The following is a 15,522-nucleotide window of genomic DNA, read 5'->3' on the forward strand; positions in this document are numbered from 1 at the left end:
GGTATAAAGGAAGGACCGACAGAGCAGCCGTTAATCACGATGATGATGTGACAGAAGGGATTGCAACACGTCAGCCAACTTGTCAGTCAGTGGGCCTGCCAGGAAATGTCTGAACAACTTTTTAATTATTTTGGTAACCACCACATTCTTGGTTTTCAGCAAAATATCTCAACAACTATTAAGTGGATTAGTCTGAGTCTTCAGCAACTTCCAGGACGAACTTTAGCAAGTTCTCTCAACTGCTACAACATACTACGATACATCTAACGGTGTTTATTTAAACGATCCACGACTTATGAAACAGCCCCGAATGGTGCGGTGGAAAAGCTCCTACTGTATCTTTGCGCTGCTCCTTAACAGAGTGCTGAGGTAAACCGAATGTGCATTTGCAAAGCCAGGCAAGCAGTAATCACCCTCCAAGTTATTTGTCTTATAAAACCAACCTTGTAAAATCTCTGTTAAAGTGCAGCACACAGCTACCTCGCTCTAGCTTCTCTGAAGGGCGTTGCAGTACCGTCTCCTCCACAGAGGATCGTAGACACCTGAACTGGGCTAGCATGGCTGAAAAGACTGAAAACAGACACAGCAAGCAAACCACTGATCTGCAGTAACGGTAAAATGAGGCAATGGTTTACTCACTGAAAATCATTCACAGTGGCCTTTGAGGAGTCCCAGTTGGGAATACAAAAATAGATTAGCAAAGCGTTGCATTTGTTTGCAGTGCTGCCAAACACTAAGACAAAAAGTTAAATTGAGTGCAACATTTTTCATACACAAAAAGTTTCTCTGCTCAAAGCGCGCAGTTTGCAACAAACTCCAAAGAAATCAGGGATTCTGTACGGTGAAAGTGGCCCATTCAGAATGTACATTGCATCTGTAGGACAACAGAGAAGGAGAAAAAGAGGGCGCATGTTTTCGTACACCTGGTGTACAATAAATCATCTGCAAACAAAACAACCACTTTCCAGCAGAGACGTCTTACTCCTTCCTTCTTTCTCGCGCACATACACAACACAACACAACAACTTCAGCTGCCGACACACTCTCTCACATCCACCATTAGGATTCTTGTACAGCGGGGTCTTTGTTTGTCACCATCTGCGCCTGGAGGACTGCATCAAATGAGGCAGAAGAGGAAGGCAGTGAGAGAGAAGGACTCTTTCTGATGTGGAGGACCACTTTTCTGTCTCTTTTTTCTTTTGCACAGATGGACCCTGCTGCTACACTGGTGGCCACGTGCCCAGAGAGAAACAGAAAAAGGAACAGGGTAGCGGGGGCCGTGTGTGTTTGTTTGCATGCAGTGAGTGATGCATGACTCAGAGACTCTGCTGACTGTGGTACATATAGTACAGATACACTATGATAATAAAAAGGGGTTCTCACTGTCTGCTTCGTGTGAAAGATTCTTTCCAAACTGCATCCTTTTTGTGGCGTATGTAACCTTGTGTTTGTGTGTTTGTGTAGAAGCACACCGTTGTGGTGGATGTGTCAGCTTTCTGTATGAGAACTATTGTTGGTAAATGAGGAATATTGAGATTTTTTTAACAATTTTAGACACCTCATGGTCCAGGGGAAAAAAAAAAACGGCTCAACTTAGAAAACAACCTAAATCTCTTCTGCACACCCTTACCTGTGCGCAGGTATACGCCTTTCTCCAGCCACGAGTATGACGTCACACAGCTGTCTGGTCCTCAGGTAACCCTCCATCTTGCGGAAGGTGACGTCAGCATGGGACAAAGCGGTGAACATACACTCCTCTGGGCACACGCACGGCTCCAACGACACGCACGAGGACAGTGTTGCGCTGCTGTTGGACGTCCTGCACACACACACACAAACAAAGAAAGGCATTAATACAAACACAAACAGACAAAGCCGCAAAGAGGAGACAGAAGCTTTGAGTGGATGTGTTGGTGTCGATTCTCTTTTGTTCAAGACACAGAGACAGCTGTGTAGAGGGAGCCGCGCCAGCTGCTCTGCGCCTCTTCCATGCTACCATATTTTCCTTTGTACCATTTCCTCACACCAATTCACCCTCCTTCACTTTTTAGCAGGGTTAGTGTATGTTGCCAGGAACACACAAAAGCTCTTTAATGGTCCAATTACAAGGAGCAAATGGACGGATAAATTTAGCCCATTTAAACACAGAGAATGCCAATTAAAGCACTGTAGGAGCTAAGCTCATAGGACACACAGTCATTTTCTCTGACCCATAAAGGCAATAGGTTTTCTTGTGTCTACACCAACAATAAGAAACAAAGCAGGGATTCCTGGATGGCTCCACCCTGAAAATAAACGACTGTGAGGTCTTATTTTCCAGTCAAAAGCTGAAGAGGTACATATGTCGGTGCATGTGTGTGTTTGGTTAATCACCAAAGTATAGCTGCTCTGTGAATTGTCAGCCATTGCAGCTCCCAAACCAGCATTTAATTTAAGAGCGAAAGAGCCGCACTACAGCTGTTAATTTAACAGCAGAAGTGGCAGGACTGGCCCTACAGCACAAAGAAGTCTAATCCAAGCCGAAGCCAACAACGGCTCAATTACAACCTCACAGTTAAAGGAGAAATCCCACTCTTTTAGTGGCATGGAAGTATATGCGTTAGTGCATGGGAATCTCGCTGGGCTTAAATGCAATGTTCCACACACATTTTCTGTCAGGAACAAACAGAGAGAGAGAGCTTGAGAGAAACTCACAGAACTGCAGGGAGAACTATTAGAAAATGTGGCGTGTAGACAAACAAATGCCAAGACTGGATGAGCTAAAAAAAACAAAAAAAAAGGATAATCGTAAATCATCTTTAGTGTGTCCGTGCTCCGTGTCTTTCAAGTCTCGGTCAAGTCCTTCTGTGCAAAGCGCTGGTGGATGGTTCATCTTCTCTGATCAATAATTTTGACACATTTGCAATTTAGCTGTGTAACGGTGTTATTCTTTTTTTTTTTCTTTTCTGACTGATGCTGATCTTTATTGATTTTCTCTGTCTTGAAAGAGGGATTTTTCCTCATGTCTTTTTTTTTTTGTTTAGTTAAAAGATTTATATATTCTGTTTTTTTCTTATAAAGATTTATAGACTTTAGTTCCCTGTAGACTACCGACCCTGTACCAAACTTCATCACCTGCCGGAGCACTTAGGCGCTCCTCTCATCTCGATAGTGATGATGCTGGTGCCAATGTGGAGCTGTATTCAGACAATTTTGGTAACCGAACGTGACATTATGTTTATTAGCTTATGCTAATTTTATTCCGTCTAGGGGATTGTACTTTTCTAATTAAAACTGATGTTGCTCCATATAATGTTTAAATAATGTGTATTTCTGCACCACTGTTAAGAAAATGACGACTGCCTACAGTGTGTCATGCACACACTGTGTGTATTTATACTCCTAATTAGACGTGTGTGTGCCCTGCTGCTCATGTTCTATAGGAGGAGCCATCCTCACACCGCCTTTGTCTCCTCTGTCTCCTCCGTCCGTCTCCTGTCTCCACTTTTACTTCTCCAGCTAATCTCATCATTCACTCACTTCATTCCACCTCATCACATCATCTGTGCCTTCATTTCCTCTCTTCTCTTTCCAGATCTAATCCTCCAAGGAAGCTTTTTGGCTCGTTTTCCTGCCCTCGGGTATTCAAGTGTGTGTGCATGTGTTTGTGTTAGAGCACATGTATACGAATGGCATGGCTAAACACTGCCAGAGGAGATGGCTTTGAAGTGGGGGGGGGGTGCTGCCTTTCAGTCCCCTTAACTGAGCCTGGCAGGCACTCAACATGGATAGAGAGAGACATAGAGGAAGAGGAAAGAGCATCTCACCATGCAGCCAGATTTTTTAAACCCCTGCACCAGGCAAGGACACTCATCCAACTGCCAATCAGTGTTTCCCTCCCTCTCCTCTTATACACACACATTTACAGACACACGTCCCGGTTCATTAGCAGGGGAACAGAAAGAGAGGGCAAGTGAATGACCGAGGGTGGGAGGTGATGAACATGGGAAAGAAGGAGGGAGAAAGTAAGGAAGCGAGGCAAACCAGGATTAAAAGCAGGCCGAGCTTGTCATGGTGTGAAAGTAAAAGGGAGTGGAGGAAATGAGTGGAGTCGAGCCCGGCAGAGCCTTTGGACTCTCTGAGATTCTGTGTGCAACCCTTCCAACGATCCCATATGGGATTTTGCCACCCGGGTTCTTGGAGTACCACAGCACACACAGGAGCTCTCTGAGGGAGAGGATGAGTCGTGTACAGAGAGGCATAAACACACATATACACACACAAAAAGCAAACATGCCCCAAAAGGCACATGTGAGCAGCAAAATACCAATCTCTGCGTTGGTATGGCAACCATAAAATGTGCAAGAATATGGCTCTATGCATCCACATGCACCACACATAGTCAAAATCCACTGAATCTCATATTTTTTTCTCAGCTTATGCTAATGAGATATATGTGAATATGTGTGATGTACATTTTCTCTTTAAGCCTATCCAGACACCCATCACAATGACATGAGTCTGGCATAACAATGGAATGAAACGTATACATTAGCAGTGACAACAAATTGAGATGAGACAATCCCCGTTTGAAAAATGACACTGTTGCTGAAAGCTCTTTGCGCTTGTATGTGTGGTGTCCTATGAATCATTTACATTTCCAATGTGTATCCTGGGATTACTGATGGGAGGTTGTCCAGAGCATCATGTTGCCCACAGAGTAAATAAGGAAAAACACACTGGCTACATTTTCATCTGAACAAGTGCAAGGGAGAAGTTAAGATGCTCTAATGTCTTTGCTTCGCCATCTCCATAGCAACTATCAATTAAATGTCTTCTCACACCACTGCAGTTGGATATAACACCATCACGTGTGTCCACCTGAACATACATGCACGCTAAAACCTTCGAGTAAGGCAATGAAAACAAATACTATACATTTCTGGTGCACAATACAGTTGCAAGTTCAGCCTTGGAGTCATTTATATTTGACTCCTAAAATAATGATATGATCAAACACTGTGTGAATACTACAGCAGAGCCTACGCTTGTGAGGTATTAGGGAGGCTGAGGTTAGAAACCAGGATACCCCCACCCAAAGGCACTCGGACATCATTTTCTTCATCTCAGTCAGTATGTTTTCAGTAATAACTGCGGATTTCCTGAGCAAACTCTGGCTTGTTAATTCCCCCATTCATAACTTCCACTTGGCATGTGTGTGTGATGATGACCTTTTTAAAGAGACCACAAGAGAGATACAAGAAGTCGGAGGTTAATTGTGACAGTGACTGATCAAACTTCCGAAAACTCATGTGTTTAGGCTGAGAACAAATGTCGACAGCTACGGCTTTCACTTTTCAGAACTTTTAAATTAAGTTGTTTGTAAATTAAAAAATAAAAAATAAAACTCTTCACAATTTTTTGCTGTTTTTTTGTAACTTTTTACCAAAAAACTCGCACGCGTACACAAGACCCAGTATCACAGTCCTACCTGCACGAGCTGGAGTCCGTTTCCGGGTGGTTTTGGTTGTCCTCTGTACCCGCCGTCGCAGCAACCGCCGCCGCTTCTTCTTCAACCCCGAGACGAGCCGAGGGCTCGGGTACCAACTGGGGCACCGGGGCTTCTCCAGGGGGCTCCATGTTTGACACAGGACGAGAGCGACGAAGAAGCGGCGGGGAGACCCACGACAGACCTGCGGCGGAGCTTCTGCACTCTGGCTGGCTGAGGGAGCGCGTGCAAGAGTTCCCCGTGGCTCCGGCTGCCGCTCCTCCCGGACCGCCCCGACTCCCCGCCGGATCAGCAAACTTTCTGTTGCTGCCGCTGCCGTTACACAGGTTAGACCCAGCGCTGCCGCTGGCCACGAGTCCACTGTGACTCCCCGAGCTGGGATTTACGCTGGCTGAATTTGAGTTGCTGCACCCGCTAACTGAGGGTCCGTTCCCGGAGCTGCCGCCCGTTCTCCTCCCGGCGAGATAATTTCCTAGCGGCGGAGAGTGAGGCGGAGGCACCGCGGGGTGACCGAACCATCTCCATCGGATCCTGAGGATCTGCTTCACATCGAACTCCTTCCGCGAGGAAGAGCCCGTGCCACTACTCGACATTCCAGGGCTCGACACGAGGAAATGGCGGGGGAGATCCCGTGCCGATTCGCCGTTAAAGCTGTACACTGCACTGCACTCGCGTCTCTCTTGGCAACCGCACGCCCATTACCCGAGACTGGAGGGAGTAAGCGGAATAAAGCGGAGTATATGGAGGGAGAGGAAAGGGAGAGAGCAAAGCAGGGGCACTCAGAGTTGAACGTCAATGCCGAAACCTTAAACGTACAACTCCGACCCCAAACATCTGACACAAAGACAGTTTAATGTCACATTTCTTCTGAATAATACAATGCAAGCTGCAGGCACTACTGTGGAGGGAGGATTATTAACGCTGTCATTACTAAGCAGGCTACTTAAGTTAATTATACTTAGAAGTGCTTCATACTTGCCTATGTGTTTGGGAATATTTAATCAGAAAATGAATGGCCGGCTATGGCTCAAACCAACATTTTTGATTGTCAGTCAATTGATTTATTTTTAAGTCTATATTCTATCGTCTGCAAAGAAAAAATATGAATACAAATTGATTTTCTAAAAAAAAAAAAAGGATAACTTAACAGAAGATAGGCCGTTTCTTTTCTTTTGGTTATTTAAATGTTTCTACTCTCTTACCAACAACTTTTAAAACCAATTACACCATAAATCATATTCCGAGTAGCCTAACAGTTTCTGTACATCACATATCCGTTTTAGAAAGTAAACACCGCCTCTGAAAAACTGTAAACCAAATAATAAACTACCCATCCGTCTTTCCATTTAAAATAAAATTTAGTTGTGTGGTCAAAAGCGTAGAAATGTCGTGTTTTCTTTGTGATTGTGTGTGCCACGGTTGTTTCTTCTGGAAGTTTGCGTGGCTGCAGCTATTGTGGTACGTTCATCAAAGACTTGTAGAGGTAATGAGGCGGAAGACTCACTCTCTTCATCATGTTCACACCCACCCTGTCTGACTGTCCTCCTCTGCTCATCTAAGCACATTTCCTTTCTCTGTCTGTCTCACAGCCTCCGAGGCGTCAAAGTCTGTTGCAAGAGACTGAGGTGCCCAACTGATATTTGAGCAGATACTGGAAACAGAAAACAGTTTTATTCGCCGTGGCAGAGGACACGAGTGTCCTTGAAAATTACATTTCTCTTGAATTCCGGCCTCCAACACACATGTATCATCCCCACATCCTATTCCCATCCCCCAGCGTGTCTACCAATCATTACTCCTCGCCATCCATTACTGCTCTTCCTCTCCATTTCCTTCTCCTCGCCGAACGTTTTCCTTCCATCTGCAATGCAGCAGCTATTCATAGAAAAATAATGATCAGTGGGGAGTTAGTCCTATGGGAGCTATCCCACCAAGACACCCGGGGAACCCCGCTGACCAGCCAACCGAAACCCTCTTCACCTTCCACCCCGGACAACCACAGGATGCGCCGGAGCCAGGGAGTCGGAACACGGCGCGTTCTGGATGAAGTCCCAACAAAAGAACGGGAGGGATGCTTCAGAAGACCCACCCTGGCAAAAAAATCAATAAGTCAAATAGCGAGGTCAGATTGTGAATTACACAGATGGGAGATGTGTTGCTCATAAATTGGCCCAGAAGACGAACGGCGAGGCCTGCGGACTCAGTTTTTCCATGAATAAAAGACTGAGAAGAGCAAGTTAAACGCGGCCAATTTAACTTGCGTCACTTTTGTTTGCCAGACTCTGAGCAACAGCTCTGTCTTCAGTTTCAGGATATACTGATTTGGACCACCCTGCTGTTTTATCAGATCAATACTACAAAGTCAATATACGCACGCACGCGCGCACACACACGCACACACTCACACAAACTACAAGGAAGCAGGAAAACAAGCAGAGTTTCGAACGGGATCTCATTTTGACACATCCGGCTTTTTGGGATGATTTAGATTTTTGATTTACACTTTTTGTTCTTTTTAAAAAAAAACAACAACAAACAAATAACAAAACAAACATTACTATGGAAATCTCAAGTTCAAAATCATTCAGATCCTCACCAATCAATCATTTTACTCCATCATAATTGAGCTGTTTATCTCATGCATTATTTTACACTGGGCACAGCCGGTGAAGTCCATCATTTCATGTGTCCAAACAACTGTGCACACAGAAGTGTGTCTTGCTGTGTTTATTCGAATAAACAGGAACTATATTAGAAAACTGTTTACTTGTCACCATGATTTGATCACCTGAGTATAAATTCTGCATCAGCAACAATTTAGTCCCATTCCCTGTTGCTGGTGTCACCTTCATAAGCGGTAATATATTCACATCAGTATGAGTTCTGAGGAAATGAGAATGGATCCCACATTTAATGTCTGTGCTGTTGAGTTTAAGAGCTCGTGTATTAAGGAGTTCTCCAGATAACTTTCTGCAGAGCACTGTTCACCAAGCTATGAAAAAACAGAAGAGAAAAAAGACCCACAGCGTAAACCAACGCATTTCTGTGGCACTCGAGATAGAAACACCGGCCTGTTACTGGGGGATACTGGGAAAGGGGCTCTGAGGGGAAATGAAGCTGAGTAATGACGGGCTATTCAGCTCCGGTCTCCCTCAGTTGGATCTAATCATTGGACACTTGGCAGGAACCTTTTTTGAGCCGCCTATGTTATTGGTCTCCTGGCTGTGGTAGTCCAAGGCAATCGCTCAGAAGTCTCTGGTGCAACTTTACGACTCTTCAGCACTCTGAACACACACACAGCACACACACAAACACAAATGACACTGTCATATCCTATATAACAACTCTACATGTTTGTTAATCATCCTGTTTATCCGCATTCACATGTACAACCATGCATGCACACAACACTCAAACACACAAGTAAAGAGCAACATTTGGCCCTCTTTATGTACACTTTGTGCTTTATAAGCATTCAACTACACACTCTCAAACTCACATAAATGCAAACATAGGGCCAAATAAAAACAAGTACCAATCATCTGGGGGAAAGCTGCCATAAAAAGATTTTATGGGGCCAGAAAGTGAAACATGATCTGTCTGGCCTGGATGTGATGATCAGCTCATCTCACATGACTGATGTTCATCCTCCAAAGTATTTCCACCAACCCCTCCCTTCTTTAAAAATCATATTTTCTGCCCTCTTTTTCTTTCCTGTGCTTTTATCTGTTAAAAAAAACTCCTCCCCTTGCCATCCACACTCTAAGCCTTTCTCCTCGATCTCCTTCCCAACCTCAATTTCCTGCTCTCCATCCCTGCTATTATACTGCAACACACAAGGGAATGTGTGTGTGTGCGTGTGTGTGTGTGTGTTTGTGTGTGTAATGGTGCGACTTGGTGCTCATTCCCTGAGGTGTGGACCCGCAGGCACAATGCTGCAAAAGTCATCATTCCACCCTTAAAGTCCCACAGAGACACACACACACACACATACAGCTCTGAAAAATATGCACCACATGCCCACTATACATTCTGCATGCATACACACAAAAATACAGAGGCATACTTTAATTCAAGTCCCAACACCGACATTACAGGCAGAGAAAAATACACACACATTTTGTTTGTGTAATCGTTGTGTAGGTTAGTTGGCTGCAGGCGAGTCTTTCCGTCCTTGAGAGTCAAAGCAAGCTCAGACTGGCCAAGCAAATAATTACCTCTTCACATCACCACACCAGCCCCACCCAACACATGAAAAAGGCACATCTCTCTCGAATGTGTGTGTGGGATTGCAGTTCAATTGATCTGGAGACACAATATTCAATATTAATTATAACAGAAAATGAATTTCACTGCTATAAAAAGGTTTTACAGAATCAAATTAAACATGATGGATGAGTTTATGGGTGCTTCAAAGGAGGTGTGTGTGGTGTGTGTGTGTGTGTGTGTGTGTGTGGGGGGGGGGGGGGTCAAGGCAACAAACCTTTTTAGTCTTTGAGTCCAACATTTTAAAGATTTGAATTGTATTAAACTTTTGAATTTTATTTTACACTGGCTAAGCACTCCAAATCCGTGTATCAATGCTGGTTAATTACTAGTTTGGCTAATCTTAACTTTTATAGTCATTGTAATCCTTGTGGCCTATGTGTTTTACATAAGATTGGTACATTGCTTTTCTAAAAGCCTTGTTATACTATAGCATTCACTACTTTAACATTCTAAGCAAGAGAGATATCGACATCTCTCATAGCTTTAATGCAAGAAAAATTGAAGCTGGCAAAAAGCAAAACCTCGGGCATCCTAAACCTAACCCATCCTGTGCAGTGTTTAATAAAAGCTCAATTTCCTAATCATTTTTTTGTAATCATGGTGACAGACAGACAAATAGTCAGCAGTGCGCATATACCTCTACTATTGCTTTGGCCTTGACAGAGGTGGACAATTTTAAACTTGATGATTAAAGTTGAGTATGCCGGAAAGTATGTCAGATTGAACAAGCATTTCTTTCAGTCGCTTTAAAAGGATAAAAGCGTCTGCTAAATGCATAAACATTTAAAAAAAAAAACTAAAAAAAAACTTTTTTAAGCCTTAAGAAAACAACCCATTGGACCTATTTTTACTTGAACTCATCATTTGATACCAAGAAGCAATTATACAGCAAATAACAAAAAAAAAAAAGAAGCAATTCTAGAATAAAGTGTGATGGTTAGCACTGTCACCTCACAGCAAGAAAGTTGCTGTTTTGAATCTTGGCTGGTACCTCCTTGCTTATTCTTTGTATGTTAGGTTAAATGGTCATTTTTTGGGACCTTAGGAGGGAGTGGGAGATTGCATGGTTGGTTGTCTCTGTGTAAGCTCTCTGATGGAATGGCATCCTCTCCAGGGTGCCCTGTGATGATCTAGGGAACCACTCTACATATTTAGGGTTGTACATGAACTCTGCTCTATTCTTCTTGTGCAGGTTCAAATAAGGGGTTCACATTAATGCAGCAGATCCATTTCTTTTATACACATTATTCATGCTCATAAAACTTGTTGCCTCCCAAAAATACCAACCACTGTAGCTCATCCTATTACAGTCACTAATTACAGGGTTAACATGTAAATATGGCTAAAGCTGCTTGCAGTGGGCAGAAATGGCTGGTTCACTCATTTCTTCACACTCCCAGATTGTTTGCAGACATTTAGGCCAAATCCCAATTCCCCCGCTTGACCCTTTCCATCCATTTTGCAGGGATAAGGTAACCCTTTTCTTTTGGGAATGAAGAATAATGTCATCCAGCCCTTTAACCAGCACGTTGTGCACTATTTGGATGAACAGATTCCCTGCAGAATGAAGGGCTTGAGTCAAGTAGTAGGGCAAAGTGGGGGAGATTAGGATTTGGCCTTAATCTTTGGCCACAACCATTGGTTACTCAAGTGACATCAAGTCACCAGAAGCAGGTCATCTGGTTTTTCCTTTTTTTTTGCTGCTCCCTGTGGAGTGTTAAAACCCTTTCTGAAACCTTTTTCCTCACAGGAAGCAGTACTCCCCTGCAACTCAAAACACACATTGGTGTGAAAAATTGATGGCGTTCCACTTTAAAGTAAGAGTTAATAGAATAGGGATCGTATTCTGCTCAAGATGGTCCTCATAAGCATAGATGTTTAATGTCTGTGTGTGTCTATCCATGTGTCTGATTTGAATAAAACGCAGACCACCTTCAGCTGGTAATTTCCCTCTTATCCTCAATCGCGTCAGTCAATAACAGAGCCACACAGATCAAGGAAAGCATTCTCTGCGGTCTATGTGTGTTTGTGCTCATGCTGGGATCTATCTGCATTCAAGAAGAGTGTGTTATAGCCCCAAACGGACCATGTTGTCCCAGTTTCCCAAAACGTAACTAATAGGATAGATGAAAGAAACTTGACAGTGAATTTATATGCCTTGCTTCACTGGTTCTCTCCCTCTTTCCCTGTCATATCATTTTTGTGCTATCAGACAGAACAAAGTTTGTAAAGAGGGATTTGTGGTCACTTCAGACCACTCTTCAGATGTTTATCCCTTTATTTTCATTTATATAATCTTTATTTATCATGTTTTGGTCACTTCTTTTTTCATCCCCCTCTGACCACATTCTGGTATCCTTCACTTCTCTCTCATTCATTAGCCTTTCTTCTCTATCGTCCCCCAAACCCTCCTTCCAGAGATGGACATTAATTACATTTCTCATGTAGGCAACTAATATAAGATCTTGAATGCACACATATAGCAGTGAGTGGGAGCAAAAGAAAGACAGAAGGAGAGAAAGGGGAAAAACGCCTGTGCGATTTGAGACATGGACAGACAGGCAAAGATCAAAACACTCAAATGGTCCACAATCACATCTATGTCTTGGCTTGACTCAAGGAAGCAGACATACCTTATATGCTCTCACACACACTCTTTTTATCTGATCTTGTCTCAGAGCAGAAGCTTCCCTCCTGCTACCTTTGCAAGTCAGACTCTGATACACTTTTACTTCCACAGTCTATTTACATAAATTACAGAGAGAAAAAGTGTCAATATGTGTCCTTGTGTGGTGAAATGTGGAGGAAGAGGAGAGCATAAGACACCAAAACACGCATACACTTATATGCACACAGGCTTTGGACTCCCTAAGTGTGAACCAAACTGTCCAATTACAGTGATCCATGCCTTTTTCTGTGAGAGGAGAAAATAGTTTCTCGATTCTCGCCTTTAAGCACATCACCTGGGCCCACACACACACACACACACACACACACACACATGGACACACTCTCATTCACTGACACAACATAATGGCTTAGGTCTGGCTTGCCAGCTCTGGGCCCCCTAATTCCCTAAGAGGATGGAGAGAGGCGAAAAGCAGAGGACAAAATGAAAACTGCAAAATCTAACCACATTTTTTAAGCAGTGCATCTGTTTAGCAACTCCAAAGTAAAGGAGGTGGAGGATGATGATGACAGTGACAATGAAAAACAATAGCCTGTGGCTCTCATTCAGTTTAATCAAACTCCTTAAGTCACCTCCTGGCCCGACGCACAAACATGTAAACAACTTGTGTAAGCAGACAAAGCCATCAACATATAGGAGCCCAACATTTGGCCTTGGTTTGTGTTGTTGTTTAGCTTTGACAATAAATTTCATTGCTGCAGGTCAAACAGAAGGTTATGTGCTGATGTTAGATTATGTGAAGCCCATTAAACCGCACTGTGCACTCTGTCAGCCTCAGATATAATGATGCCAGAGTTTGTCTGATAATATCCAGCTTTAAAGTAATGCTCTCCCCTGTTATCTCCCACACACTGTATAATGCAATGTATAACACTGACATGCCATTCTTGATGCAACTGAAGCCAGTGAGAATGAAGTATTTGGACAATAATAAGAAAATAAATATCTTCCCACTATTTGTATAATGTTAAATAGTCAAATACTCAGTTCCATCTAAATGGTAATCTTTTAACATGACTGTACAATAATGCTTTGTAAGATTTATTTAATTTGGACCTGTGCAGCCATTTTAAATAAAACAAAAAAAAAGCTGCAGTGAGAATGCTAATACGCTTAGTGGGGATAGCTGATCATGCTAAAAAAAGTAAAAATTGGGAAATTTAGCAGGTTATTTGCTGAAGTTTCAAAAGGCCGGAAAGGTATTTTTGAAAGGAGAACTGGAGTTGGATGAAGGCAGAAAACTACAGAAAAGAGAAGAAAATGCAATACAAAAAGTGAAAAAATTCAGAAAGATGAGAAACAATTCAGACAATTCTGAAAATTTCGCAGAAAGTTATTTGCTGAAGTTTCAAAAGGCCTGAAAGGAATTTTTGAAAGACGCTGGAGCTGGATGAAAGCAGAAAACTACAGAAAAGACGGTGGGCTGGAATGAAATGGGCTCACATTTTACTTCAAGAATTAAGTAATAAAGACACCTGAAGATGCCAAAGTAGCAAAAGAAAAGTTCAGTTTTAGTAAAAAACAAAACAAAACAGTGAAAGATGTTGAAATGGGAGAGAGTTGAACACAATTGAATCTGTCTGCGGTGTCAGACCAATGTTCCATTGGAGTTAGTGAGAGAATTTGAAAAGTTTCTGTCGCTTCAAGGCTCATAGCTGAAATTCTGTAAATGTCAGCTGTTTAGTAGTTACACTGGATGAAAGAGGACATATTGTCCTACATTTTAAGGTATAATTTGTTTCTGTAAGTTAAACTGTATGAAAGTTAGAGGAATTTGTTTGAAAATTTAGTTGAATATCAGAAAAAGCTCAAAATGATCAGTGGCTCTGCTGGATCCCCATTCATAAAAACCAAGAAGGAGCAAAAATAAAAGTTGAATATTTAAGTATAGAAGTTAGAAGCACCAAAAGATAGAACATAAATCTCCTGAACAAGCTGAACTTTTTGAGACCAAAATTGTTGAAATGGCTCAAAGTATGCATAAGTAGTTAAAGGACAAAAAACGTACGGAAGAACTAAAATGTTGGAATAATGATAATAAAGAGTGCTTAATCAGCATTCTCACAATAAACAAAATCAGAGAGGTTAGTATCAGTCATACAGCAATGTTATAATGATGTAAATAGATGCCTTTTTTTGTCTGAAAGGGAGAAGGTTGGAGTACATGTTTATCGAAACCTACGCCCTTATGTTAAAAAGAGATGAAGACAAAAAAGTTTCAAAGAGGCAATGCGTATATTTTCGTATCCATACGTATGTAAAAAAAAACAGTTTTGCAATAATGAATAAAATAGTAGTAACAATAACAATAAGCATATCAAGGTTACCAGGACGAGATAAATAACAACATAGCTTTCTTACTTGTCCACCCACATTTACATATACATTTGAATTTCCACCACTGGGGGATGAATAAAGTATTTTTCTATTCTATTCTATACTTAATATATGGGTTTTAAATAGTCCTGTGAATTCATGAAGTGTGAAACTTTTTCCGCAGCGCAGTTGCTCCGCACATTAATTCCATTAACTGTAATGCTGTGGTATTTTGCATCAGCTCTTACAGCTTTGTTGAACATGTAGGCTCCTCGTAATTTGTGATGTTTCTGTCATATTTGGAACGAAGTCTGAATATTCTGGGGCAATGATTGGTTTCTTGCTTTGTACATAATTTGGGCTGTTTTGAAGTCAACCAATTCCTTCAGTTTGAGTGTTTTTGATTTCATAAAAAGTAAATTAGATTCTTCTGTTAAAGTGGTTTCGTTTATGATTCTCATTGTTCTTTTTTTGCAATACATTTATTAGATGTGTGTTATTGTGATTATGTAGGCTTTCAAGAACATGCTGCCTTGCTAAATGCAAAATGTTATAATAGTTTATGAGCCAAAAGACAGTATTTACTCATAATAATGAGTAAAGTTGGAGCCCAGAGCAATTCACAGGACGTAGAATCATTGGTAGGTGAATATTGAATATAGAATGTATTTCACTTTACTTGATAACTTTTTCTTTGATTTTGCCCCTCCACTTTATACACAACCTATGAATGAACAAGCATATAATAACCGTATCAATC

At 42.0% G+C, this 15,522-nt stretch overlaps 1 protein-coding gene across 2 annotated transcripts in view; it reads right to left on the reverse strand.

The window, feature by feature from the left end:
• klhl5 (kelch-like family member 5) overlaps nucleotides 1–15,522 on the reverse strand; it is a 49,750-nt gene that overhangs the window by 21,302 nt on the left and 12,926 nt on the right. Inside the window, exons 1-2 of one of the 2 annotated variants that reach the window (XM_072383268.1) lie at nucleotides 5,471–6,371; nucleotides 1,631–1,819 (exon numbers count right to left, since the gene is read on the reverse strand). In XM_072383268.1, coding sequence (XP_072239369.1) covers nucleotides 1,631–1,819; nucleotides 5,471–6,081 — 800 coding nt within the window. In that variant the 5' untranslated portion in view covers nucleotides 6,082–6,371. Of the gene's footprint in view, nucleotides 1–1,630; nucleotides 1,820–5,470; nucleotides 6,372–15,522 lie in introns of those variants that run through there. The other variant, XM_072383269.1, reaches the window with a different exon arrangement.

The sequence above is a fragment of the Leuresthes tenuis genome, unplaced genomic scaffold (assembly GCF_036924035.1).
Source record: "Leuresthes tenuis unplaced genomic scaffold, fLeuTen1.0.hap1 SCAF_4, whole genome shotgun sequence".
NCBI lineage: Eukaryota > Metazoa > Chordata > Actinopteri > Atheriniformes > Atherinopsidae > Leuresthes > Leuresthes tenuis.